Source organism: Cebus imitator, unplaced genomic scaffold (assembly GCF_001604975.1).
Source record: "Cebus imitator isolate Cc_AM_T3 unplaced genomic scaffold, Cebus_imitator-1.0 Scaffold303, whole genome shotgun sequence".
Lineage (NCBI taxonomy): Eukaryota > Metazoa > Chordata > Mammalia > Primates > Cebidae > Cebus > Cebus imitator.
This window is the reverse complement of record NW_016107618.1, coordinates 54,335-79,730: the sequence shown is the minus strand read 5'-3', so window position 1 is coordinate 79,730 and position 25,396 is coordinate 54,335. Positions and strand designations below refer to the sequence as shown.

The following is a 25,396-nucleotide window of genomic DNA, read 5'->3' as shown; positions in this document are numbered from 1 at the left end:
TTAAAAAAATAAATTAAAAAAAAGTAAGATTATCATCAGAGAGTCTCAGGGTGACAGAGGCAGCCTGGCGCAGGGGATAAGGCACAATTGGAATCTGCTAGACTGGGTTCAAGTCCTAAGTCGGCCATTCATAGCGTGAATAAATTAGAATTGGCTTAAATTAACATTTAAAATTTCAACGGGATTAAGTAAATGCTTTCTTCTCACTTTTTCCACAGGAAGTGAGAAAGGTCTCAGCAAGGCCCGAGGAGGGAAGGGCGTGGGAATGAACGGGATCCAGAGAGTCTGTGCATTGGCAGAGAAGATAGTGTAACCAGCTGTGGCGCTGCGGCTGAAGGGCTGGTCTCGGGTGAGCTGCAGCCCTGCTCGCTGGCCGTGGGAGAGGCTTCAAACAAACGCAGGAAGCAACTCCCAGCCCCATAAAGATCTGTGACCGGCAGCCCCAGAACTGCCTGCCTTCCTGACTTCTGCTCCAGAGCAAAGGTCATCCATTCGCTTGAATCAGCCTTTTTTCCCTCCCCTTCCCCAACTTTGTTAACCTGATAAGGAAGGTCAGCACTCAAAGTCAAGAAGAGCCTCTTATCTTCCCCTGCGCTCTACAAATAGTTCCGTGAGAAAGATGGCCGGGAACTCGATCCTGCTGGCTGCTGTGTCTGTTCTTTCGGCCTGTCAGCAAAGTAAGAGGCATGGGAAGTTCGTGTGTGCGAGCGTGTGAGACGGGGCTGGCGGGAGAGAGATTGAGAGGGAGGGAGGGAGGGAGATGGGGCCGGTGTGTTGCTTCCTACTCGCCCTTGCAGGTGGCTCTGGGTCCTCAGAGCACAGTCTCCTTAGGGTCACCCGTGCCGCCTGCGCTCCTCCTTCCCAGGGGCAAGCAGAGACTGAGAACATTCCAGAGGTTAGTTCTCCCAAGTGGAACGCTGTGGGGCCTCAGAGCTCGCGATTCTGCATCATCTGTGGTTACGACCCACAACCCGTTCAAATGAGCATTATTAGTAGCCTGCTAACCTGCAGGAAGTGGTGTGAATATGAATTACCAGTGTTCCAAAGGTAACGTTCCTGGTTCTAAACCTGGTTGTGATTTCTTGAACGCTGATGTTTTAATTAATGGGTTTTCTTAAATAAACTGCGTATGGTGGTATGATTATCAGATTGAAAAAAACCTCCTTCAGAAATATGAGCTTTGGATTAAGTAATTAGCTCTAAGTTTTAAAACAACTTCCCACCGGGATTATTCAATATATCCTGACTGCCTGGTTAAATAGAGGCTTTTACTCCATGGGACTCACATTTGCTCAATTCATATTATCTTACCTACAGTGTCAGCTGGGGAAAGGGGTTTGAGCACAAGAGAGCAAGACTTCTTACCAAGCATGCGTATTTCTTTATATTTCCAAGTGTGCCTGTACCAGGAAATAGGGCTGTGCTGTAGACTGCTCAGGTTACACAAACAGCCAGAAGCAGGAAGGCCTCACAGCTAAGGATCCAGTCCAGGCCTCCCTGCATGCGAATGTCTTGCCTAGCCAGCCTGTTTTGTGATTGTATGGAGATCTTAAACCTTCAGACACACGTTTTGTGGTTTGATTCACAATCTGTCGTGGAAGAGAGCAGGATATTTGTTTCTAATTAAAGAAGCACTTAGATCTGTTAAAAGAAAAACCCTAGACAAATTACATTTAACTGAGTTTAATTGAGCAAAGAACAATTCACAGTTGGGCATGAGGAACCGGAATAGGTTTGGAGAGACTCTGGGGCTGCCATGTGGTAGATTTATGGACAGAAAAAGGAAAGTGACTTCCAGAAAACAGAAGCGTATAGTACACGATGTATAGAGGAACTTTTAGGCTGAACTTAAAATGTGTCAGAAGGCAGCTTTAGGCTAAACCTAATTTAACAGGTCTAAGGCGACCCATTCTGACTCGCAGGTGCTACCAAACCTGGATGTGCCTTTATCCTAGGCCTGCAGAGGGCACAGGAGCAGGTCCACAGATGCCCCAAGGCTGGCAGAGGCGCTCATCTTCCCTATTTGCTGCTTGTGCAGGGGATTGTGTGAACGGGGGCCAGAATATCAGGGGGCTGGATGGCGAGGGGGTAGGTGGGGAGAGAGGAGAGGAGACTGGGTGAATGATAATTCATGGTGAACAGGGAATGTTTAATGATAAAGTGTTAGGACCGGGTATGGCGGCTCATGCCTGTAATCCCAGCGCTTTGGGAGGACAAGGGCGATGGATCATGAGGTCAAGCCATTGAGACCATCCTGACCAACAAGGTAAAATCCTGCCTCTACTAAAAATACAAACATTAGCTTGGAGTAGTGGCATGCACCTGTAGTCCCAGCTACTCGGGAGGCTGAGGCAGGAGAATTGCTTGAAACCAGGAGTTGGAGGTTGCAGTGAGCTGAGACCGTGCCACTGCACTCCAGCCTGGAGACAGTGAGACTCCATCTCAAAAAAAAAAAAAAAAAACAAAAAAAAAAAAAAAAAAAAAAAAAAAAAAATGATAAGGTGTTGATGAAAATAGTTGAACTCTGTAAAATATTTGAAAGGATTTATTCTGAGCCAAACATGAGTGACCAGTGGCCGGTGACACAGCCCCAGGAGATCCTAAGAACATGTGCCTAAAGAGGTCTGGCTACAGGTTAGTTTTATGCATTGTAGGGAGACAGAAGACATCAGTCAATTCATATAAGATGTACATTGGTTTGGTCCCAAAAGGTGGGACAACTGGAAGTGGGGCATGGGCTTCCAGGTCATAGGCAGACTTAAAGATTTTCTGATTGGCAATTGATTAAAAGAGTTTATCTACAGACCTCAAATCCACAGAAGGGAGTGTCTGAGTTAAGGGGTTGTGGAGGCCAAGGTTCTTACTATGCAGATGAAGCTTCCAGGTACCAGGGTTTGGAGAGAATAGATTGTAAATATTTCTTATGAGACTTAAAAAGGTGCCAGACTCTGTTAATTCTCTCCTGGATCAGAGAAAAGACCTGGAAAGGGAAAGAGATTTTCTGCTGAACATAGACTTTTCTTGTAAAAGACAATTTTGCAGGACCATTTCAGAATACGACAAATATATTTTAGGGTAAAATACTTCAATTTGTTTCAAGGCCTACTATCTGTCGTGTGATGCTATACTAGATTCAGGCTGGAATTTGGTGTCTTATTGCTACAAAAAGTCTTAAGTGTTAGGTGTTTTAAAGGGAAGGTGAGGGTTAAAGAAAGAGAGAGACAGAGAGAGAGAGAGGGCAGCTTTACAACACAGGCATATTGCAAAAACCTGTGGAGGCGGGGGACCAGCTTAACGCCAGAGCCCCCCACTGTTTACAGGCTGGGATATGTATCGATGTGGGCGGGAGGGGTTTGGGCAGTGTGGCTTGCTGCCCTGGAGGATATGGATAGGATGTTCCTATGGTCAGGTGGTTTGTCCAGCAGGATATGATAGGGATGTTCCTTCAGCTGGGCCTTTGCTTGGCAGGGTATGATAAGGATGCCCCTGTACCTTGTGGTCAGGTGGCTGGGCAGAATGTTTCTCAGGGCCTGAAACCCCACGGAATGTTTCATTCTGACCAAGATCTGTGAAATGGCAGGGGGCCTACAAAATGGCGCAGTTTGGACTAACATTAAGGTCTGTTTTAATGTTAATGCTGGTCAGTTGTGTCTGAATTACAAAGGGAGGAGGACATAACGAGGCACATCTGACACCTTCTTCCCGTCATGGTCTCAACTCGTTTTTTAGTTTAACTTCAGAATGCTCTTGGCCTAGAGACAGACTCCATTGAGATGATTGAGGGGTTTAGAATTTTATCCTTGGTTTACAAAGGAGAGAGAGAGAGAATGCATGAGGGAGATAGAGGAAGACACAACTGTTTCGCTGGCATTAGGAACCAGAATTTGCTGCCTTTGCAAGTCTAGTGTTCATGGAGTTGGGATACCATGTGCCACGGTTTTGAAGACAAAGCTGTATCTGTCTGGTCCAGTCACTTCCCAGCTGGGTGTCCCTGTTCAGGATACACTGCCCTTCAATGTCACCATCAAAGAGGGTTTAATGGGACTCCTCGGAGGAAACCCTGCCACAGTGCCTGGCCCCTCGTACGTGCTTAGCACCGTCAGTTCACATCCTAAGATCCTTCTTCAAAGAGAGAGGCTTCTGCTGCATGGAGAGGTAGCCACAGGGTGAAGGAGCCCAGCTGTGGCTGGGTGGGCATCATAGGGGGTAAGGGGCACAGAGAAAGCTTTCCCCTTCACCCTCTGAAGGTTCACCAAAAATCAGCTGGCAAAAGGCAGATTAATAGGAGAAAGGGTATGGCAATTTATTTTAATATGCACAGTATGAGAGAATGATTGCCCAGTAATCCAAAGGGGCACAACAGCTTATATACTACTCTTCACAGGGGAGGGAGGAGATGAGGAATGTAGACAATTCTTTTGAGTGGTAGCAAAAGATTATTAGGGAAGATGAATGGACTGGGAGACAAAGTAACTTGTCAATGACTCTCTTTGGAATTTGATGGGCCAGAGGGGTAGGCTTAATCTGGTGGGAAAGTTCGTCCAGGTGTGTGCATTCCTTGGTCTTATTTATTTATTTATTTGAGATGGAGTCTGGCTCTGTCGACCAGGCTGGAGTGCAATGGCACGATCTTGGCTCACTGCAACCTCCGCCTCTCAAGTTCAAGCGATTCTCATGCCTCTGCCTCCTGAGTAGCTGGGATTACAGGCATGCACCACCACGCCTAGCTAATTTTTGTATTTTTGGTTGAGACGGGGTTTCACCATATTGGTCAGGCTGGCCTCAAACTCCTGACCTCGTGATCGCTCCCCTCAGCCTCCCAAAGTGCTGGGATTATAGGCATGAGCCACCACGCCTGGCCTCCTCGGTCTTCTTTTCCACATGAGATAATGAGCTCTGAGGGAGGAGAGGGCAGGCAATTGTGTTTGCATTAGGGAGTCTGGTTTTTAGGTAGATAAGGGAGCTTCAGAGGACTGCCAAGCCACATCCTGTGCCTTGGTAGAGACCACGGGTTGAGACAGGAGGCAGTGGAAATGTCATAAGGGCCTTGAGGCCACTTGTTTAGTTGAGTCATATTCTGAGGTGCAAAATATTCTGGTTTCCTTCAGGGGGGTTAACAGAAATACCCAACTCTGTGAAGTCTTCTAAAGTGGATTATTCTGAGCCGATATGAGTGACCGTGGCTCAGAGAAAACACAAATCCAAGAAGCCTTCAGTGGGTGGTCCCAAGGTAACTGGGTTACAGTTTGGGTTTATACGTTTTAGGGAGGCAGAAATTACAAGCAAAGACATAAATTAATACGTGGAGGGTATCTACTGGTTCAGCCCAAAAATGTGGGATATTTTGAAGCAGGGGGCATACAGGTTATAAGTGGACTCAGATTCTCAAATCTGCAGTTGGTTAAAAGAGTAAAACTTTGTTTGAAGACTTGAATTCAGCACAAAGAAATGCTTAAATCAAGAGACGGAGGTGGCCGGGCGTGGTGGTTCATGCTGCAATCAAGCACTTTGGGTGACCAAGGTGGGCAGATCGCTTGAGCCCAGGAGTTCAAGACTAGTCTGGACAACATGATGAAATGCTGTCTCTATTAAAAATACAAAAAATTAGCCAAGTGTGGTGGTGCTCACCTGTAATCCTAGCTACTTGGGAGGCTGAGGTGTGAGAAGTGCTTAAGCCCATGGGTTACAGTGAGCCAAGATCGTGCCACTGCACCCCAGACTGGGTGACAGTGAGACCCCCATCTCAAAAAAAAAAAAAAAAAAAAAGATAAAGAGGTCAGTTATGTGATGCTATACCAGAGTCAGATTGGAAAGTAAGCCACATACTGGGTTAATTGAAAAGAGCTAGCCTGATAAGGTTTGATGGTTTGTAGGGCGTGACTTAACCCTTTCCTTGCAAGGCCTTAGGTCTTGTGTACAGTTTGGTGTCTTCTTGCTGCAGCCCGCTGTGTTAGTCTTATGATCCCCATTTTAACCTTAACCCTGGGCAGTTGTACTTAAACTCCAAAAGGGAGGGGCACAACCAGGTGTGTCCTACCTCCTTCCCCTCAGACAGGGAATCCAGTTTTTCAGGTCTCTCTGAGGTTGCTTTGGCCAAGGGGGAGTCTGTTCAGTTGTCTGGGGGCTTAGGATTTTATTTTTAGTTTAAAAGGGTCTCAATTCATTCTTCTCAGCACATGTGCATCCCTGGAGAAAGCTAGGGAAAGAGGAAAGATAGGCAAAACCAAAGGAGATTCTTCTCAAGAGGTTTTAATCAACTCATAAGAAGGGAAATAAAGTTGAAACTCTACAGAAAAGGAGGTGAAATAGCACTGCACTCTCATCATGTATTCATCATATATATATATATTATTTTTTAATTTTTTTTTTTTTTGAGACAGAGTCAGGCTCTGTCACCCAGGCTGTAGCCCAGTGGTGTGATCTCAGCTCACTGCAGCCTCCGCCTCTCAGGGTCAAGCAATTCTCCTGCCTCAGTCTCCTGAGTAACTGGAACTAGAGGTGTGCCACCACGCCTGGCTAATTTTTTTTCTTGTTTCTTTGTTTTGTTTTGTTTTGAGATGGAGTCTCATTCTGACCTAGGCTGGAGTGCAGTGGTGTAATCTCGGCTCACTGGAACCTCTGGGTTCAAGCGATTCTCCTGCCTCAGCCTCTTGAGTAGCTGGGATTACAGGTATGTGCTACTGCACCTGGCTAATTTTTGTATTTTTAGTAGAGATGGGGTTTCACTATGTTGGTCAGGCTGACGTTGAACTTTTGACCTCAGGTGATCCACCCGCCTCAGCCTCCCAAAGTGCCACTGCACCTGGCCCTACTCCCATCACATTATTCCAAAAATAGCCGTGGTCTCCCTGAGGCCCCTGGCCTGAGAGAACAGAAGGGCTTCTATCCCTTGGGGCTAGAGCTGAGCCCAGCTGAATCCTCTTTCTTGGGGCTAGGTTGGGAGTAGGGGGGCTATCTCAGCACCTCTTCCATTTACTGAAGCTCATTCCTCACACTTGCTAGTGTCACAAACAATACCCACCGGATGCCATTCACCTAAGAAAAGATAGCACTTTTAAAGCTTGCTTCCTCACAGCCTCATTTTGAAGCTCTAGGCTCTTGTGCATTACTAATTCATAAATCTAGGAGCATATGTCTTTCATTATTTCCATTTTATAGGTGGAAACAAGAAGATTTGCCAAGTGTTTTCTGCAAGGCTGTGAGGCAAGTTAGAAGCAATGGTAACAGCAGGTGCAGAGTGGCCAACTCCTCATTTCCCCCTCAATGGACAAATCCCCTTTTATTTGGCACTAGCCGAGCCCATGAGTTATTGGCCTGTCCAGATTGATGCTGTCCTGGTGGGATGGAGCCCAGAGTTGGAGATGGTCAGGGCCCATCCCATACATTCCTTCTCTCCACTCTGCTCTCTTAGCCTGCAGTATGAATGAGAAAAACTCTAATCCTAAGCATTTACACATTTTTTTTTTTTTTTGACTTGCAGTCTCAGGCAGCAGTGCAGTGGTACAATCTCAGCTCACTGCAACCTCTGCCTCCAGGTTCCAGTGAATTTCCTGCCTTAGCCTCCCGAGTAGCTGGGACTATAGGTATGCTCCACCACATCCAGCTAATTTTTGTATTTTTAGTAGAGACAGGGTTTCACCATGTTGGCCAGGATGGTCTTGAACTCTTGACCTCAAGTGATCTGCTCGCCTTGGCCTCCCAAAGTGCTGGGATTACAGGCGTGAGCCACCGCATACTTTAGATATTCAGTGACAATGTTTAAATCCTAAACAACAGCTTATTTTTAGCAGAAGGGAGCATAGGGGAAGGTAAGAGTCTGCTTTGAGAGCCCTTGCTACACCAGGATCAATATTGACTGACTTCTTGTGAGAGGGGAGATCGTATCCTGTTCAGTAGGAAACACGCTACCCCTAACTCCTTAACGCAGGGAGAGACCGAAGCTACATACCTGGCATGGAATTTTAAAAGGAACTCATTTTTAAAACATTAGCGTGTAGGAAACAGATACTGAGGCACTAAAACCAGTCAGACAAGGGATAGTGTGGGAGACAACTGGTAAGGAGCTAAAACTGAAAGAAATAATGTGAAGGGAAATAATAGATGCTGTAAACCACTGAACATGGGTCCATTTGCCCAGCACACAGAAACAAACACAAGCACCAGGATTTGCAGTGACAGAAAGTGAGGCATTGCTTGAGGGTGCCAAGCAAGGAGAACTGGGTGCCAACGCCCAAGACCTTAAATCCCCAATGGCTTTCAAGCAAGGGTTTTACAATTTTATTTATGTTATTACTATTATTTGAAACAGGGTCTCACTCTGTCACCCAGGCTGGAGTGCAGAGATCCTTGTTCACTGCAACCTTGTCCTCCCAGGCTTAAGCAATCCTGCCTACTCAGCCTCCTGAGTAGCTGGGACCATCACCACACCTGGTTAATTTTTGTATTTTTATTCTGTAGACATGGGGTCTCACTATGTTGTCCAGGCTGGTCTCAAACTCCTGGGCTTAAGCAATCCTCCTGCCTTGGCCTCCCAAAATGCTGTGGATTATAGGTGTGAGCCACACACCTAGATGGGTTTTTAAAATTTATTTGTTTTATAGAGACAGGGTCACACTATGTTGCCCAGGCTGGTCTTGATCTGCTAGTCTCAAGCAATCCTCCCACCTCGGCCTCCCAGAATGCTGGATTACAGGTGTAAGCAACCACTCCTGGCCCAAGCAAGAGTTTTTAAAGGCAATGGTGCATTTCAGGAAAGCAGGAGGTATAGGAAAATCATAATAAATCAATACATGGAGGTTATACCTTGGTTTGGCCCCAAAAGGCAGGATATCTTGATAGAGGGGCTTACAGGTCACAGGTGGATACAGAGATTTTTTGGTTTGCAATTGGTTAAGAAAGCAAAGCTTTGTCTAAAAACTTGGGGTCAGCAGAAATATTAAGGTTCTAAACCAAAAAGTATGTGAGACAAGTTTCAATCAATTTAGAAAATTTATTTTGCCAGGGTTAAGTCTGTGCCCGTGACACAGCCTGGGTGCTCCTGACAACAGGTGCCCGAGGTGGTCAGGGCACAGGCTGGTTTTATACACTTTAGGGAGGCATGGGACATCAATCCATATATGTCAGATGTATATTGGCTCAGTCCGGAAAGGCAAGACAACTCAAAGTGGGGAGGGGCATCAGGTCATAGGTAGATAGGAGACTTCTTTTGAGTTTCTGATTAGCCTTTTACTGAATCAAAGGTAGCAATCAAATATGTACGTAAGTGAGCAGAGGAATCACTTTGAGCTCTCTCTGTCCTTTGTCCACAAGGAAGTTCCTTGTGGGTAACTTGTGAGGGAGATATGTAGCTTTTTTTTTTTNGGTGTATTATAGGAGGCATATTGCTCATCTCCAAAATTATCTGCTGCTTGCAGAACTATTAGCTCGTGTTTTTTTTTTTTTTTTTTTTTTTTTTTAAATCTGGGGCCGGGTGCAGTGGCTCACACCTGTAATCCCAGTGCTTTGAGAGGCCAAGGTGGGCAGATCACTTGAGGTCAGGAATTCAAGACCAGCCTAGCCAACATGGTGAAACCCTAGCTCTACTAAAAATACAAAATATTAGCTGGGTATTGCGGCACATGCCTGTAATCCCAGCTATTCGGGAAGCTGAGGCAGGAAAATTGCTTGAACCTGGGAGGCAGAGGTGGCAGTGAGCTGGGATTTCGCCACTGCACTCCAGCCTGGGCAATAAAGTGAAACTGTCTTAAAAAAAAAAAAAATCTTTGTAGCTATTTTGTCCAGTGCAGTTCCCAGCTTGACTTTTCCCTTTGGCTTAGTGATTTGGGGGTCCCAAGATTTATTTTCCTTTCACAAGGTTTAACCTGTATGTGTGATTCTCTGCAGGCCCCTCAGGAAGAAATTTAGAATGGGGAATAGTGGTCAGAATTCAGTCCTCACAGTGGTCAGCATTTTCTATCTGGGTAGGGGTCCTGGTTTCTGAGAAACAACACAAGAACCTATGTTAAGATGTTTTCTTGAGTTTCTATAGGGAACTGAACATTTTATAACTCTATCTTATTTGGGTGACTATTACTTAAACTATTATTACCTTCTCATTTAGCGGGTCTGAAGGCTAGCAAGGTGCCTGGAATTTCCCTTGAAGGAACTTGAGTTTTTCTTTATTTTGATGCTTGAGGGGGCTGGCAGGCCCCTAAGAGTGTTCCTTGCTCTGTCTCAATGCCAGTTTATTGTGGAGTGAAAAGAGGGAGTTAAGGACAGGAGGCAAGACCTACTGATGGTTCAAAAACTGACACAGGTGGAAGTGTGGATGTGAAAGTGAAAGAAGTCCACAGAACTCATCACAAGGTGAAGGTGGTCCCAGGCATCAGAACTGATTATCTAATGAAGTGAAGGAGTAGAAAGTCATACTGTTTTATAACAGGGAAACTTAGACAGGCAGGGAGCCATCATCCCCAGAAGTTTTCTTGTACCTGCTGGGCAGGGTGTCAGAGCCCTAGCAATGGAAAGTGACTGGCCCGTAGGGAATAAGAATTTACCGACAACAGTATAGGTTTGAAAAGGAAAGTTTTATTAGATTGAGAGAAAGCTGCAGAAGAGTGCAACGAGGCGCCTCAGCAAGAGGATGGAGCGTGCTGGCGAGGATTTTCCTTAGGGGTATTTATGGATCTTAAAGCAAGAGCTTAAGGGTAATTTGGACCATCTTAGCCATGTATGTCATGATAAATGATTACATTGGTAGACATTTTGGTGTTGTAATGTCAGCAAATTGTACAATGAGCTTCATCATGCATGCATCCTGGAGATGTATAGATGTAGAGCAATTCTAGTTACATATAAATTTTGGGGAAAGAAGCCTGGACCGGCTTTAGATATAGGGAAGTCTAATTACTCCTAAACTCCTCAGATAAAGAGTTCTGCCTCTGGATGGTCTGCTTCATGGCCACAAGATGGTCTTTGCTCCCTTTAGGGGCCCCTCCCTCCTGGCCTCCTCATCTCCAGGCAATGTTTATGTCACTGTAGATTCATTAGCATTTTGAGAATTTTATATAAGTGAGCCGGGCGTGGTGGCTCATGCCTGTAATCCCAGCAATTTGGGAGGCCGAGGCAGGCAGATCACGAGGTCAAGAAATCGAGACCATCCGGGCTAACAGGGTGAAACCTTGTCTCTACTAAAAAATAAAAAAATTAGCTGGGCGTGGTGGCATGAGCCTGTAGTCCCAGCTACTCGGGAGGCTGAGGCAGGAAAATTGCTTGAACCTATGAGGTGGAGGTTGCAGTGAGCCGAGATTGCGCCACTGCACTCCAGCCTGGCGCCTGGCGACAGAGCAAGACTGTCTCAAAAAAAAAAAAAAAGAATTTTATATAAGTGAAATATACAGTAGTACTCTTTTTTTTTTTAAATCCTTGCTTTCATTCAGCATAATTATTTTGAGATTCACTCATTTTTTGGGGATATCAATCATTTATTCCTTTTTCTTACCGTTAAGTAGTATCCGATTGTAGGGCTATATCATGATTTATTTATCTACTCACTTGTTGATGGATACTCATATGAGTCAGGGTTCTCCAGAGAAACAGAATCAATACACACACTCACACACAGACATGCACATGGAGAATTATTTTAAGGAATTGGCTCACACAATTGTGGGGGCTGGCAAGTCTTAAGTCTGCAGGAAAGGCTGGTAGGCAAAAGTTGATGTTACAATCTGGAGTTGAAGGCAGTCTGGAGGCAGAAGTCCTTTCTCTTTGGGGGAGCTCAGTCTTACCTCTTAGGGCCTTCAACTGATTGGATGAGGCCCATCCACATTAAGTAGGATCATCTGCTTTACTCGAAGTCAGTTGATTTCAGTATTAATCACATCTAAAAAGTACCTTCACAGCAACATCTCGGCTGGTGTTTGACCAAACAACTAGGCGCCATATGCTAGCCAAGTTGATGCATAAAATTAGCCATCACAGAGTTGTTCCTAGTTTTTGGCTATTACAAATAAAGCTGCTGTGCATATTTGTGTACAATTCTTTGTACTGAAGGAAATAAAAATATTTTACTCCAAGATATATTTCTTTGACAGTCTGAAGTGGCACTGCAAAGCTGTCTTTTCTGGGGGAACTGTGCATTGTGGAGAATCTCCATAAATGCAGCCAGGCCTTCCCTTGTCCAGATCTGGGGGAGAATAATGGAGTCTGACACCTGTAAAGATCTGGAAGAAACACTTACCATCTATTTTCTCTGAGAGCTGCTCTCTGTGAGATTTCATCTACATAACATGATCCCCTTTGCTAGCTGAGCCTCCTCTTCTTCCCCTACCATATCCTGTCTTGCCACCAAAACCTGACTTACCACCATAAGCTTTGTTTTTCTTTGTTTTTTTTTTTTTTTTTTTTTTTTTTTTTTTTTTTTTTTTTTTGCGATGGAGTCTTGCTATGTCACCCAGGCTGGAGTGCAATGGCGCAATCTTGGCTCACTGCAATCTCTGCCTCCAGAGTTCAAGCAATTCTCCTCCCTCAGCCTCTCAAATAGCTAGGACTACAGGTGTGTGCCAACATGTCTGGCTAATTTTTTGTATTTTAGTAGAGATGGGGTTTCACCATGTTGACCAGGCTGGTCTTCAACTCCTAACCTCAAGTGATCCGCCCCCTTGGCCTTCCAAAGTGCTGGGATAACAGGCGAGAGCCACTGCACTCGGCCTCGTAAGCTACTTTCCTTGGCCGTGCTCTGAGCCTATATTGTTTCTGTGAACTCAAAATATCTGATAGGTCTCAATCAATTTAGAAAGTTTACTTTGTCAAGGTTAAGGATATGCCTGTGACACGGCCTCAGGAAGTCCTGATGACGTGTGCCCAAGGTGGTCAGGGTATGGCTTGCTTCTATACATTTTAGAGGGATATGAGACATCAATCGATATGTGTAAGATGTACATTGGTTTGGTCCAGGTAAGGCAGGACAACTCAAAGCAGGGGCTTCCAGGTCATAGGCAGAGAAGAGATAAAGGCTGCATTCTTTTGAGTCCTTGATAAGCCTTTCACTGAATACACAATTTAGTCTGGCTCAGTGAATCTGCATTTTTACATAAACAATAGGGCAGAGGAAGCAATCAGATATGTGTTTGTCTCAGTTGAGCAGAGGGATAACTTTCTGTCCAGCACCTGTGAAGATAAGCTTTTCCTTGTGGGCAAATTGTGCTTGGTAGTTATCTTATTTAGGAAGTAAAATGGGATACAAGTTTGCCTGCTGTAGTTCTCAGCTTGACTTTTCACTTGGCTTAGTGATTTTGAGGTCCTGAGATTTATTTTCCTTTCATATTTCTGTGACCCTAGAACAACATATGGGGCCGGTCACGGTGGCTTACACTTGTAATCCCAGCACTTTGGGAGGCCAAGGTGGGTGGATCACCTTAGGTTAGGAGTTTAAGACCAGCCTGGCCAACATGTGAAATCCCATCTCTACTAAAAATGAAAAAATTAACTGGGCGTGGTGGCACACCTGTAATTCCAGCTACCTGGGAGGCTGAGGCAGGGGAATCACCGAGAAATGGAGGTTGCAGTGAGTCGAGATCACATTATCGCACTCCAGCCTAAGTGACAGAGCGAGACTCTGTCTCGGGAAAAAAAAAAAAAAAGATGGCATATGAACTGCTGTACCTCACTGTGGGGCTGGGTCTTTGTTCTGAAGGCTCGTATGTATACATATGAAATAAATGTGTGTGATTTAACTTTTGTTAATTAATCTGCCTCATGTCAGTGATTTTCACTGAACCTCCTCAGGGCCAAGGACTTTGGCTCCTACAGCATGGACATAGGGTTTCATTTCTCTTAGGGAAATACCTATGAGTGGAATGACTGGGTTATACATTTGTGGTATGTCTAACTAAAAGGCTCCCTTCCAAACTGTTTTTCAAAGTGGTTGGACCATTTTACATTCCCACCAGCAGAGTATGAGAGTTCCAATTGCTCTTATATCGTCTCCTGTCTTTTTTAATTGATATCATCTGTCTTTTTAATTTTAGACATTCTAATAGGTATGTAGTACTATCTAATCATGATTTAAATTTGCATTTCACTGATGATAATGATGTGCCCCATCTTTAACGCAACATTTCCCTTTACTTGCAGGTTATTTTGCTTTGCAAGTTGGAAAGGCAAGATTAAAATACAAAGTTACGCCCCCAGCAGTCACTGGATCACCAGAGTTTGAGAGAGTATTTCGGGCACAGTAAGTAATGCTTCTTCCACCCTTCATGACTCTGTGCCTGCCATAGAGATAGAATTCCTGACTAGGGGGAAGGGGTATGGAGAAGACTAAGTTCATGTGCAACATCTAGTTATAACAAGTCACTCTTCACAGCCAAGACCCTTCTCAGAATCCATAAAGTTTAAAGGGTTCAGTGCTCGAAGTCTCTGCCCTCATCTATGACCAATTCAGCAGGGCATATTTGCAGAAAAGGCTGGGATCTCAGGAGGGACTGCCGTGTCTCCCAAGCATGGTCGCTGGGTCAAAGAGGGCCCCTGGAGCCTTGTGAGATTGCAATAGTCTGAAGTTGATTAGTTACGCCACAATTTTCTATTTTTATTCTTTCTTCCTTATTTCAAAACAGAGGTAGATCAGTATTAATCTTCTACTGGTTTCTCCATGAACCATTTCTTAAAGCCAGATACCTGTAAGAATGAGAAAGCTTTCCAGCTCACATGGATGCGCCATGTTTTTGATCATCTTGTCCTCCTTGTTTTTTCAGACCCACACAGAATGTTCCACCATAAACACCGTGAACTTGCCTGCTGCAAGACACTAGGGCTTCCTTTATATTTCATCCCCCAAAATAGGTGCTTTAAAAAACATTTCATGCTTTACTACTGATATGTCATTTTGTTAATATCTTGGGATTTTTCCTTCATATTTATGAGTGAGATTGGCCTATACTTTGCCTTTCTTGTATTGCTCTTGTCTCATTTTGCTATGGATGAACCTAGTCTCAAATAAGTTGGAGGAAGCATCCTGTTCTATTTTCTCAGAGAATTTTAATAAGATTGGAAGAGTGTGTTCCTTCAAGGTTGTGTAGAACTTGCCTTAAAATAATCCGGGCCTGATGTTTTTCTTGTGGAAAATTTTTAAATTATAGGATTTGCATTCTTTAATGATGATTGGACTAGTCAGGCTTTTTATTACATCTTGAATCAATTTTGGCAGGCCATGGTCCTTGAGATGATAGCATTGGTCTCTTGATTACCCACTTGCTCCAAGGAGGGTTTTACAGACGACTCCCTAGGCTTGAAAGTGTGGGGTGAATACCACTGAGGGTACACAAGATAATTGTAAGAGGTGTATAGACTTGGTTTTAAATAACATTGAACTACATGATGAGAAGTCATTCTCATTTCAATTATCTTTGAATCCTGATGGTTATGTCAAGTGGAAAGTATTGGTTTGGCGCCAGCATGTCCCACACCTCAAAATTAATGTTTATTTTTATCAGAGTAAGACATGTACGTGATCTGAAAATAAAGTGGGATTACAGGTTTTTATGACAATAAATAACTCTTCCTTGTCCCTACCTCCTCTCACCCTCTGTCTATCGCTACAGATAACCCCTTTTGACTACTGCTATGGGTATTTACTTCTGTATTTCTAAATATTATACTTTCACTATTTATTGATTCACAAATTTTAGACATTGTCAGCTGGCTTCTTTTTATGGAAGAAAGAATTTCATGCTCCTTCCTCTTTTCCTTACCTTATCCTTCCAGTTACATTATATCACTCTGTTGAGGTAAACCAATAGCTGATGTTTATATTATTGTGATTAAGTAAATAATGTTGAAAGCAGAGGCAAATAGTATACAGTGGTTACATTTCCTTTCTGTGCAATTTTTTTCCCCTAGGGTTAATAATTGTCTCTATTTCTTTGCTTACTTAGTTTCATTCTCAAATCTTCTGCAGAACTGAAATCTCCTTTTGTTAAATTCAAATGCATGAGGTAATCTAGTAATACGTTTTTCTGTCTTGGAGTCATTTCTGCCTGAGTTCTCTTTTTGCTCCAAACTGCGGGATGCTCTTGGGGCTTGCTGCACAGCTGCTATCCTGGGACTTCCTGTCACCATCCTAGAAATTTCCCTTATACTCGCCTAATTTGGATTTCCTGGACCTCCTGTTTTCCTATTTATTGGCTTGCTTTCTTATTTTGGTGGAGCATGCCCTTCAGAAGCTCCCTGAGAGAGGGCAAATGTTTGATAAAGTTTTGAGACTTCACATATCTGAACGCTACTTTATCTTGCCTCACTGTTGAGTGATGGCTTGTTTACATATAAGTTTCTTTATTTTATTTTTTTCTTGAGATGGAGTTTTGCTTTTGTTGCCCAGGCCGGAGCGCAATGGCATGATCTCGGCTCACTGCAAGCTTCGCCTCCCGGGTTCAAGTGATTCTCCTGCCTCAGCCTCCCAAGTAGCTTGGATTACAGGTGCCCACCACCACGCCCAGCTAATTTTTTGTATTTTTAGTACAGACGGGGTTTCACTGTGTTGGCCAGGCTGGTCTTGAACTCCTGGCCTCAGGTGATCCACCCGCCTCAGCCTCCCAAAGTGCTGGGACTAGAGGTATGAGCCACTACTCCTGGCCCAGAATAGTTTTTAATATTATTTTCCCCCCAAATTTCCTCTCCTTTGTTTTCTCTATTCTTTTATTCTTAAAACACATACTAATTGTGTGTTAACCTCTCGGACTGATCCTCTAGTTTTCTTTCATCTTCAGGTTTTCATATTTTTGGATTTTTGTTCTTTCACAGGTTCCTCAACTTCTAACTTCTTACTGAAATTTCAGATGTCATAATTTTACTTTCCAATAACATATTTTATTCTCTGATTTTCTTTTTAGTTGTTGGTGCTGATGTTAAACCATCACTTTTTTTATTTCAATGATGCAGTTTATTCTCTTATATTTGAGGATTTTAATTATAATTTTAAAAAATTCTCTGTCACATTTCTATTTCTTCCAAGTGCCTTCTTGTCTATTTTGGCCTTTGTTTTTCATCTGTATTTATTATTTACCCATTACGTATTTATCGAGCACCTCCATGTACTGGGCATTGTTACAATAGCTTGGCCTATATCCATGAACAAATCCAACAAAAATCCTTGACCTCTTGGAGCTTACTGAGGAAGCCAGAAAATAAATAAACAATAAGCAGATGTTATTATAAGAAAATAATATAAGCTGGGATGGTAGCTCACACCTGTAATTCCAGGGACTCAGGAGGCTCAGGCAGGCAGGACTGCTTAAGGCCAGGAGTTCAAGAGCAGCCTGGGCAACATAGCAAGACCCCCTTTCTCTATTAAAAAATTTTTTTAAATTAGGCATGTGTGGTGGTGCATACCTAGCTACTTGGGAGGCTAAAGTGGGAGGATTGGTTGAGCCTAGGAGCTCAAGGCTTCAGTGAGCTGTGATCATGCCACTATACTGCAGCCTGGGCAACAGAAAAAGACCCCAACTCAAAAAAAAAAAAAAAAGAGAAAATCATATATTATGTTAGAAGGTAATTGGTGCCAAAAACAGAAAGAAAAGACAAAGGATAGCATTGTAAGAGGGAATGGGTGGGTTCCTATCGGGGGGGGGGTGAGTTGTGTGGTCTGTGATGTACAACAGGGCCATGGGTGTAGGTCCCACTGAGAAGGTGGTATTTGCAAACAGGTAAAGACAGAGCTCTTAGATCAGAGAGAGTAGTCAGGGAGAATCCCCTAACTGGGGATATGCCTAGTAGGCTAGTCAGGAGGTCAGGGGATGGCAGAGGAGGAGCCTGGCCGGGAGTAGGACAAGTCAGAGAGGTTGTAGATGGCTGGGTCACACTGGGCCTTAAAGGCCACTGTAGGGGACTTTGGCTTTTTCTCTGAGTGAAATGGAAAGTCATGACAGGGTTTTAAGCAAAAGAGTAACATGATCTTACATTTTAAAAGGATAACCCTCTCTGCTTTGCTGAGAAGAGTCTGTATGGAGGCAGTGGTAGGAGCGGAAAGTTCATTTAGAAAGCTATAGCAACAATGCAGGCAAGAAATGATGATGGCTGTATGGCAGAATTTTTGCTCCTTAGCTCAGCTAAAACTGGGCTCTTGTCACGTGGCCAGGAAAGATTAGGTGTGTGGACACATTGAAGGGTGAATAGAGGGGAATTTATTGGATGTAAAGAAAAACAAAAAAACAAACCTCTCAGCAAAGTGGGAGGGGGTCCTACTCACAGATTCCAGGTCACTAGCACGAGCTGAAGAGACCAGGCTCCTCCCAGAGCACAAGGTGCGAACTTCCGTGGCTTTACCCCGTTCCCTCAGTGCGCTTGTGGGGATTATTCAGAAAGAATCAGTGGGGAAAGGGCAGGCAAACAGGGGCAGTTCTCTCTCAGGGTGGCAGGTTTCATCCGGGACCAGTAGTCCAGCATTCCAGCCTTCTGGCTGTTTTAGACTTGAGGGTCTGGTTTCACCAGGGACCCTTGACGGTCTCCTGTCTCTGTCAGCTAGAGCCAGGGAGATAGCCGTAAAATGATGGGAAGTGGTCAGGCCCTGGATATGATCTGAGGGTAGAGCCAGCAGAATTTTTTGACATAATGAATGTGAAGTGTGAGAACAGTCAAGAATGATTCTTGGATTATTGGCCTGAGCATCCATCCCAAAGGATGGTGTCCCAATGATCTGAGATGGAGAAGGCTACAGGAGAAGCGCTTTTGAGGAAGCATTAGGAGGTTCAGTCTTGACTTACTGTGTTTGAGATGTGACATATATCACCATCAAGGAGAGGCCTTAAGCTTTATGATCTGCTAAGCTATTTGGATTGTTTATGATTGCATCATAAGCTGATAAATACATTGTTGTTTACACCTCCAAGTAGAGAGGCAGCTGGATAAACAAATCTGCATTTTAGGAGAGAGATCTGAGCTGGAAATATAAATTCATGCTTCATTGGTACAGGAAGATGACTTACAGCCATGAGACTGGATGAAATCACTTAGGGGAGTGTGTGTAGGTGTGTTAGTCCGTTTTCATGCTGCTGATAGAGACATACCTGGGATTGAGCAATTTACAAAACAGGTTTAATTGGATTTACAGTTCCATGTGGATCAGGAAGCCTCACAATCATGGAGGAAGGCAAGGAGGAGCAAGTCACATCTTACTGGATGGCAGCAGGCAAAAAATGAGAGAGCTTGTGCAGGCAAATCCTCTTTAAAAAACCATCAGATCTTTTTTTTTTTTTTTTGAGATGGAGTCTCACTCTGTCATCCAGGCTGGAATGCAGTGGCTGCAATCTTGGCTCACCGCAACCTCTGCCTCCCAGGTTAAAGCGATTCTTGTGCCTCAGCCTCCAGAGTAGCTGGGACTATAGGCGCCCACGACCAGGCCCAGCTTATTTTTTGTATTTTTAGTAGAGACGGAATTTCACCATGTTGGCCTGGCTGGTCTCGAATGCCTGAACACAGGTGATCTGCCTGCCCTGGCCTCCCAAAATGCTGGGATTACAGCCGTAAGCCACTGTGCCTGGCCTAAAACCATCAGATCTTGTGAGACATATTCACTATCACAAGAATAACACGGGAAAGACTTGTCTCATGATTCAATTACCTCCCACCAGGTCCCTCCCACAACATGTGGGAATTCAAGATGAGATTGGGGTGGGGACACAGCTAACCCATATCAGTAGGTAAAGAAGAAAAGAGGACTGATCCCTGATGGCATCAGGAGGTCAGTACAATGAAAAGCGTCCTGCAGAGAAATCTGAACAAAGGAGATCTTAGAGGTTTTACCCAAACATCAGGTATTCATAATTCTCAAGTGGCTGTCTGTGCACATTTAAGAAAGAGGGATTAGAGAGTGATGTGGAAACTGGAAACTCTATGTGCATAGCTGGGGCTTACGATTGATCAGCAGGCAGGTTTCTTCTATAGAACCCCCAAAGTGTCCGTAGGTCATCTTTTTGGTGCCACTTAGTTTCTCTAGAGAAGAGGGGTGGAGATAGGATAATAGACCCGACTTTGGAGAGTGCAGTGGGTAAAGGCCGGAACGTTTTTCAACTGTGCAGTGTTCAGTGTGCAGATTCTGACTGTTTTCAGGACAGAATTTTACCCCCACCCTCTATTGTTCCTGAAGTCCCCAAGAGAGTCTCTAGTTGTGTTTCTCCAGGCAATAAGCTTCCCACCTCCTGTGATGGGGAGCAGGGTGGGGCTCAGGAGTGGGAAGCAGAGGTGAAGGGCTGCTACACCCTCCTTATTCAGTCTTTCAACCACTCTTACGTTCCAGCCTTTGGCCCCTAAGGTACCTGAGGCGCGCAATTCCTGAGCCTCTTTTGGCTCTGGGGTAAGGATGGTCACAGTTTTCATTGCTTCTTCCTTCCGCAGGCATGTAGTTTTTAGCTTTCTGCACTCTACCAGTCCAGCCACTGTTCCTCCATGTGCTGTCTTTCCTGCAGAAATTTGCTAATGTCTGTCTTCCGCTCTTGAGAGCTTGTTTGGAGGTTCTAGCAGGGGAGCACAGCTACTCATACACCCTTGACCGAAAACTGGTCCTCCCCTATCAAGGATGGTCGTCCTCTTTGGCCAACTATGCAGCCTCGGGAGGGGTACACATGGAGTGGGGAGGGAAGAAGGAAACACCCACTTCGCCAGCCAGATCAGCCAACTCGACCCTGGCAATTGATGGGGTGACAGATGTCGCAGCCAGATCACCCTCACTTCCTCTCTTCTATTTTTGTGTCTATTCTCATTCTCTTTGCTCTTGATTACTCATATCTATTTTTTATTCTTTTACTAGCAGTTTAGTGAAGCTTCAGAAGCAAGAAGAAATGGACATGGGTTCAATCAACCACGTTTAGCAGGAAGTCATCGTGATACGTTTTTGACATCCTGTGCACACCCATTTTCCCTTGTCAACAAAAAGTGCAAGCTCTATAAAATGTTTAATGAGATTCATGTACATATTTATTTATTTTTAGACAGAATCTCACTCCGTCACCCAGGCTGAAGTGTAGTGGTGTGATCTTGGCTCACTGCAACCTTGGCCTCCTGGGTTCAAGTGATTCTCCTGCTTCAGCCTCCTGAGTAGCTGGACTACAGGCACGTGTCACCACACCTGGCTAATTTTTTTATTTTTAGTAGAGATGGCATTTTACCATGTTGGCCAGGCTGGTCTCAAACTCCTGACCTCAAATGATCCACCTGCTTTGGCCTCCCAAAATGCTGGGATTACAGGCGTAAGCCACCACGCCCAGCCTGAAGAGATTTATTCTGAGCCAAATATGAGTGACCATAGCCCACGACACAGCCCTCAGGAGGTCCTGAGAACATGTGCCCAGTTTGCTTGGGGTGCAACTTAGTTTTATACATTTTAGGGAGATATGAAACTTGAATCAAATGCATTTAAGAAATGCATGGTTTTGTCCAGAAAAGTGGAACAATTTGAAGTAGGTGCGGTGGGGGTAGGGGCTTTCAGCTTACAGGCAGATTTAAAATTTTTCCTGGTTCACAATTGGTTGAGTTTATCTAAAGACCTGGGATCAGTAGAAGGGAATGTCTGGGTTAAGATAAAGGATTATGAGACCAAAGTTCTTATTTGCAAAGGAAGCCTTCAGATAGTAGGCTTCAGAGAGAATGGGTTGTAAAATGTGTCTTATCAGACTTAAAGTCTGTGTTGCTGTTAATGCTGAAGAGGTATATCCGACCCTCACTTTACAGTCTGTCAGGTTAAATTTTAAAAGGGCCCTAGCTGAGGAGGAAGTCCATTCAGATGGTTGGGGGGCCTTAGAATTTAATTTTTGGTTTATACCCTATTCAACAGAGAAAGAACATCACACTCAAAGCCTTCAGCAATCAATAGTATCTAACCAGAATTTAGTAACTTTTTGTTTTCATTGGATTTATTTTTATACTTATCCTTTATTTAGAAAGTTATACTCTTTCTGCACTTGTAATGATGTAAAATTTATTTTTTCCTAATTTAAGCAGAAAGAAGTTGATTTGTAGAAAGATAGTGGTACGCCGAAAGGCTAAAATTTTGACAGTGTTAGATTCATGCTTGAAGTTTGGGAGACACTATACTATTTATAAAAATCATCACAGGAGGAAATTCCAGATCTTCCCACTTTGTTTTTATGATCTGAAAACTTCTTGGGAACTACCGGGTATACAGCAGGCTAAGTCCCTGGGACACTTCTTGGTTCTATTTTTATTCTCATAGTTTCCACAAATTTGAGTTTCTTTGAAGTTATTTTGCTCTCCCTCCTCGTCTATATCTGGAATCCTCTTGTCCTAGGAATAAAACTGAACACCATTTCCAAGTATTTCTCTCAAGTTACTATTTATAAAGTAAGTACAGTATACAAACCCAGGCTTCCTTGTTAGAAACGTCTTGTTTTGTTGGATTAATCATGGTAGAACAGAGAGTGTTTAAAAATTATGACCAATAATCAGTGCAGATTTGAAGCCAGGAAATACCTTGAGCAGCAGCACAGTACTGTTCCCCTGGCTTCTCACTGAAGAGTGAATGGGGATGGCCTCACTGCATACTTCAGATTTCTTCTTGAATTTTCCACAGCACTAGCCCAATTTTTGCCTTAGATTCTCAGGTGTAGGATAAATCTGGCTAAACCAGATCACAGTCATTGGCTGCAAAGCGTTTTAGACTTTATCTTAGGGCAGAGTTCCCTGGGATAACCAGTTCAGTCCAAAGCCTATTTGGTTATCTGTTCTTTTCTCTGGAGGAGGACTGTACTGTCTTTTCTGGCTCTCCTGGACCAGAAGCACTGGCTTCCCTTCACCTCTTTGGAAGGTCTTAGAGCTTAGAGATCCAGCCTCTTCCTTACTCTTTTCTCCTGCTGATTTTGCCCTCAGCATGGCCAAGAAGCCCAAAGTTTTGTCTAATTCTATCTTTAGATGGACCTCGACATCTCATCAGCAGTCATTTCAAGGTCCACTGATGCTAAAGGACTGTTTCTTGCTCAAAGGTCATCTCGGGCTGGGTATCTATTTGTGAGCTGAGCTGATACGGAGTCCAGCCTTTCTGAGTTACTAGCCCTGGGCTCTGCTGAACTTAGAAAATTCTATCTCATCTAATATCAGCACCTTGATCCCTTTAGATTAAAGGCTTTTTATAAAATCAAAAAAGTAGATCCAAGTAATAAATTGATCTTCTCACAATTTAAATACATTTCCTCTGATTCTACCTTCACTGGAAGAAGAGAATAGCTGTTGACCTCACTCCTTTTCACGTGCTTAAAGACCATTATTAAGCATCTTTCACCTTCTGGATTTTGAGGCTGGGGAACACTAATTCTTCAGCTTTTTTTCCCCAACCATTTAGAAATTTTGGTTGTTCTCCTTAGACAAAAAAATTTTAATATTATTTCTATACCTGGAGTCTAGATGTACACCTAGTATACTAATAATGGTTTCTTTGGTGCTGGTTAAGACAGAAGAATTGCCTCTTAGTTCTTGTGAATGCACTCCTATTTACTTAATGTTGAATTTTTCCGTTCCTGTTCCAAAATTAACCTGCCACAAGGCACAGGTATGCCTGATCATCATGAATTTCGGTACCCTTTAGAAATATTAGCCTCGGCCAGGTGCTGTGGTTCACCCCTGTAATCCCAGCACTTTGAAAGGCTGAGGAGGGCAGATCACCTGAGGTCAGGAGTTCGAGACCAGCCTGGCCAACATGGTGAAACCCCGTCTCTACCAAAAATACAAAATTAGTCGGGTGTGGTGGCACACGCCTGTAGTCCCAGGCTGAGGCAAGAGAATTGCTTAAACACAGGAGGTGGAGATTGCAGTGAGCCGAGATCACGCCACTGCACTCTAGCCTCCTGGGCTGAAGAGTGAGACTCCAACTCAAAAAAAAAAAAAAAAAAAAAAAAAAAAAAAAAAAAAAAAAAAAAAAAAGAAAAGAAATATTAGCCTCTTCTTATTCTACTCTGGTTTTGTATTCTTTATATTTTATCAACTTTTTAATGTCATTTTGAATTCTGATCCTGAAATTTGGAAATTAAAACTAGTGACCTTAATGCATGTCTAAAATCTATGGAGAAAAAGAAAATTTACAAGAATAATGATTTTTCAGATATTCTCCAACTATAAGATTATAGTAGTGTGGGCTACTGACTTTTGTAATAAATAGAAAAAACTGGGGAAAAAAAGAGACAGTAAACATATTCCTATTTTCTTACAAGTGTAACCATCATGGACAATAGCAGAAAGCACTAGATGCCCTTATCCACTGCGTTATTATAAAGGACTGGGTAGCCAGGAGCAGTGGCCTACATCTGTAATCCCACCACTTTGGGAGGCCAAGGCGGGTGGATGACTTGAGGTCAGGAGTTTGAGACCAGCCTGGCCAACATGATAAAACCTTGTCTCTACTAAAAAATATAAAAATTAGCTGAGCGTGGTGGCACATGCCTGTAGTCCCAGCTACTGGGGAGGCTGAGGCAAGAGAATTGCTGGAACCCAGAGGCGGAGGTTGCAGTGAGTCAAGATGGCGCCACTGCACTCCAGCCTGGGCAACAGAGTGAGACCCCATCTGAAAAAAAAGTAGGGGGGCATTCCCCCAGAATGACGGAGTGACTCTCTATGACGAGCTCCTCAAACTCCAGTGCCCTTACAAACATCAAGCAGCATCTGTCACATAAGCCGGGTGATTTTCCAGGTGGTCAGGGGACAAGAGGCAGCTGGGATATGGAGGAAGTGCAAATCTCCCTTCTCTGCATGCTCCTCATGTTCCCTGTGAGCAGCACTCCTGCCACCAGCTGCCATCTCCCTATTGTGTACCCACTCAGAGTTACTTGACAAGGAGCAGTATAGATGTTACACATCTTTATAAAAAGATTAACTCCAGCCACCTCTCATCCCCAAGCCTTTTCTGAGCGTATTAACCTGTTGCTCTGATCCCAGTCAGTATAATCATCCAAAAGACCGCCCGGGGTCCAAAGTCAGAAGACCAAGGCCGGGTCATCCATTCAGAGTGCAAACGGTTCATGGCGGTGTGCAGCCCACTGCTTCAGGATGAATCACCTAAACAAGAGGAGAAAGAATCAGGAGCAAACAAAAAACCTGCAAGAAGACAACCTACTTTGAATTGCTTTGTCTGTTTTTATTTAGAAAAAGATCTACTATGAGCATGGCATTAGAAATGGCTCATGAGGTTTTCCCTTAGAAGAATGTTTCAGATATTCTGAACAAAGTTGTTGTAAGCAAAGTTGCATATTGTGCTCATCAGACAAGGTCAAATAGAAGAAATACTCATAAAAAGTTTTAGGCCAGAGGTCTCCCAAGTGATGTGGCCCCATAGAAGAAATACACTAAGTAATCCACTGTGAGTGTGAGGAAAATTTTGAAGCATTTATTTATACTTATTCTTAAAATCCTCTCCTTTAATTAT

General features: G+C 43.8%; 1 protein-coding gene across 3 annotated transcripts in view; it reads left to right on the top strand.

Moving 5' to 3' along the window:
• The first annotated feature begins 319 nt into the window (after positions 1-319).
• MGST2 (microsomal glutathione S-transferase 2) overlaps positions 320-25,396 on the top strand; it is a 65,871-nt gene continuing 40,794 nt past the window's right edge. Inside the window, exons 1-2 of one of the 3 annotated variants that reach the window (XM_037729379.1) lie at positions 320-677; positions 14,116-14,215. In XM_037729379.1, the coding sequence (XP_037585307.1) occupies positions 620-677; positions 14,116-14,215 (158 nt within the window). In that variant the 5' untranslated portion in view covers positions 320-619. The remainder of the gene's footprint in view (positions 678-14,115; positions 14,216-25,396) is intronic. The other 2 variants (XM_017502861.2, XM_017502859.2) reach the window with 2 other exon arrangements.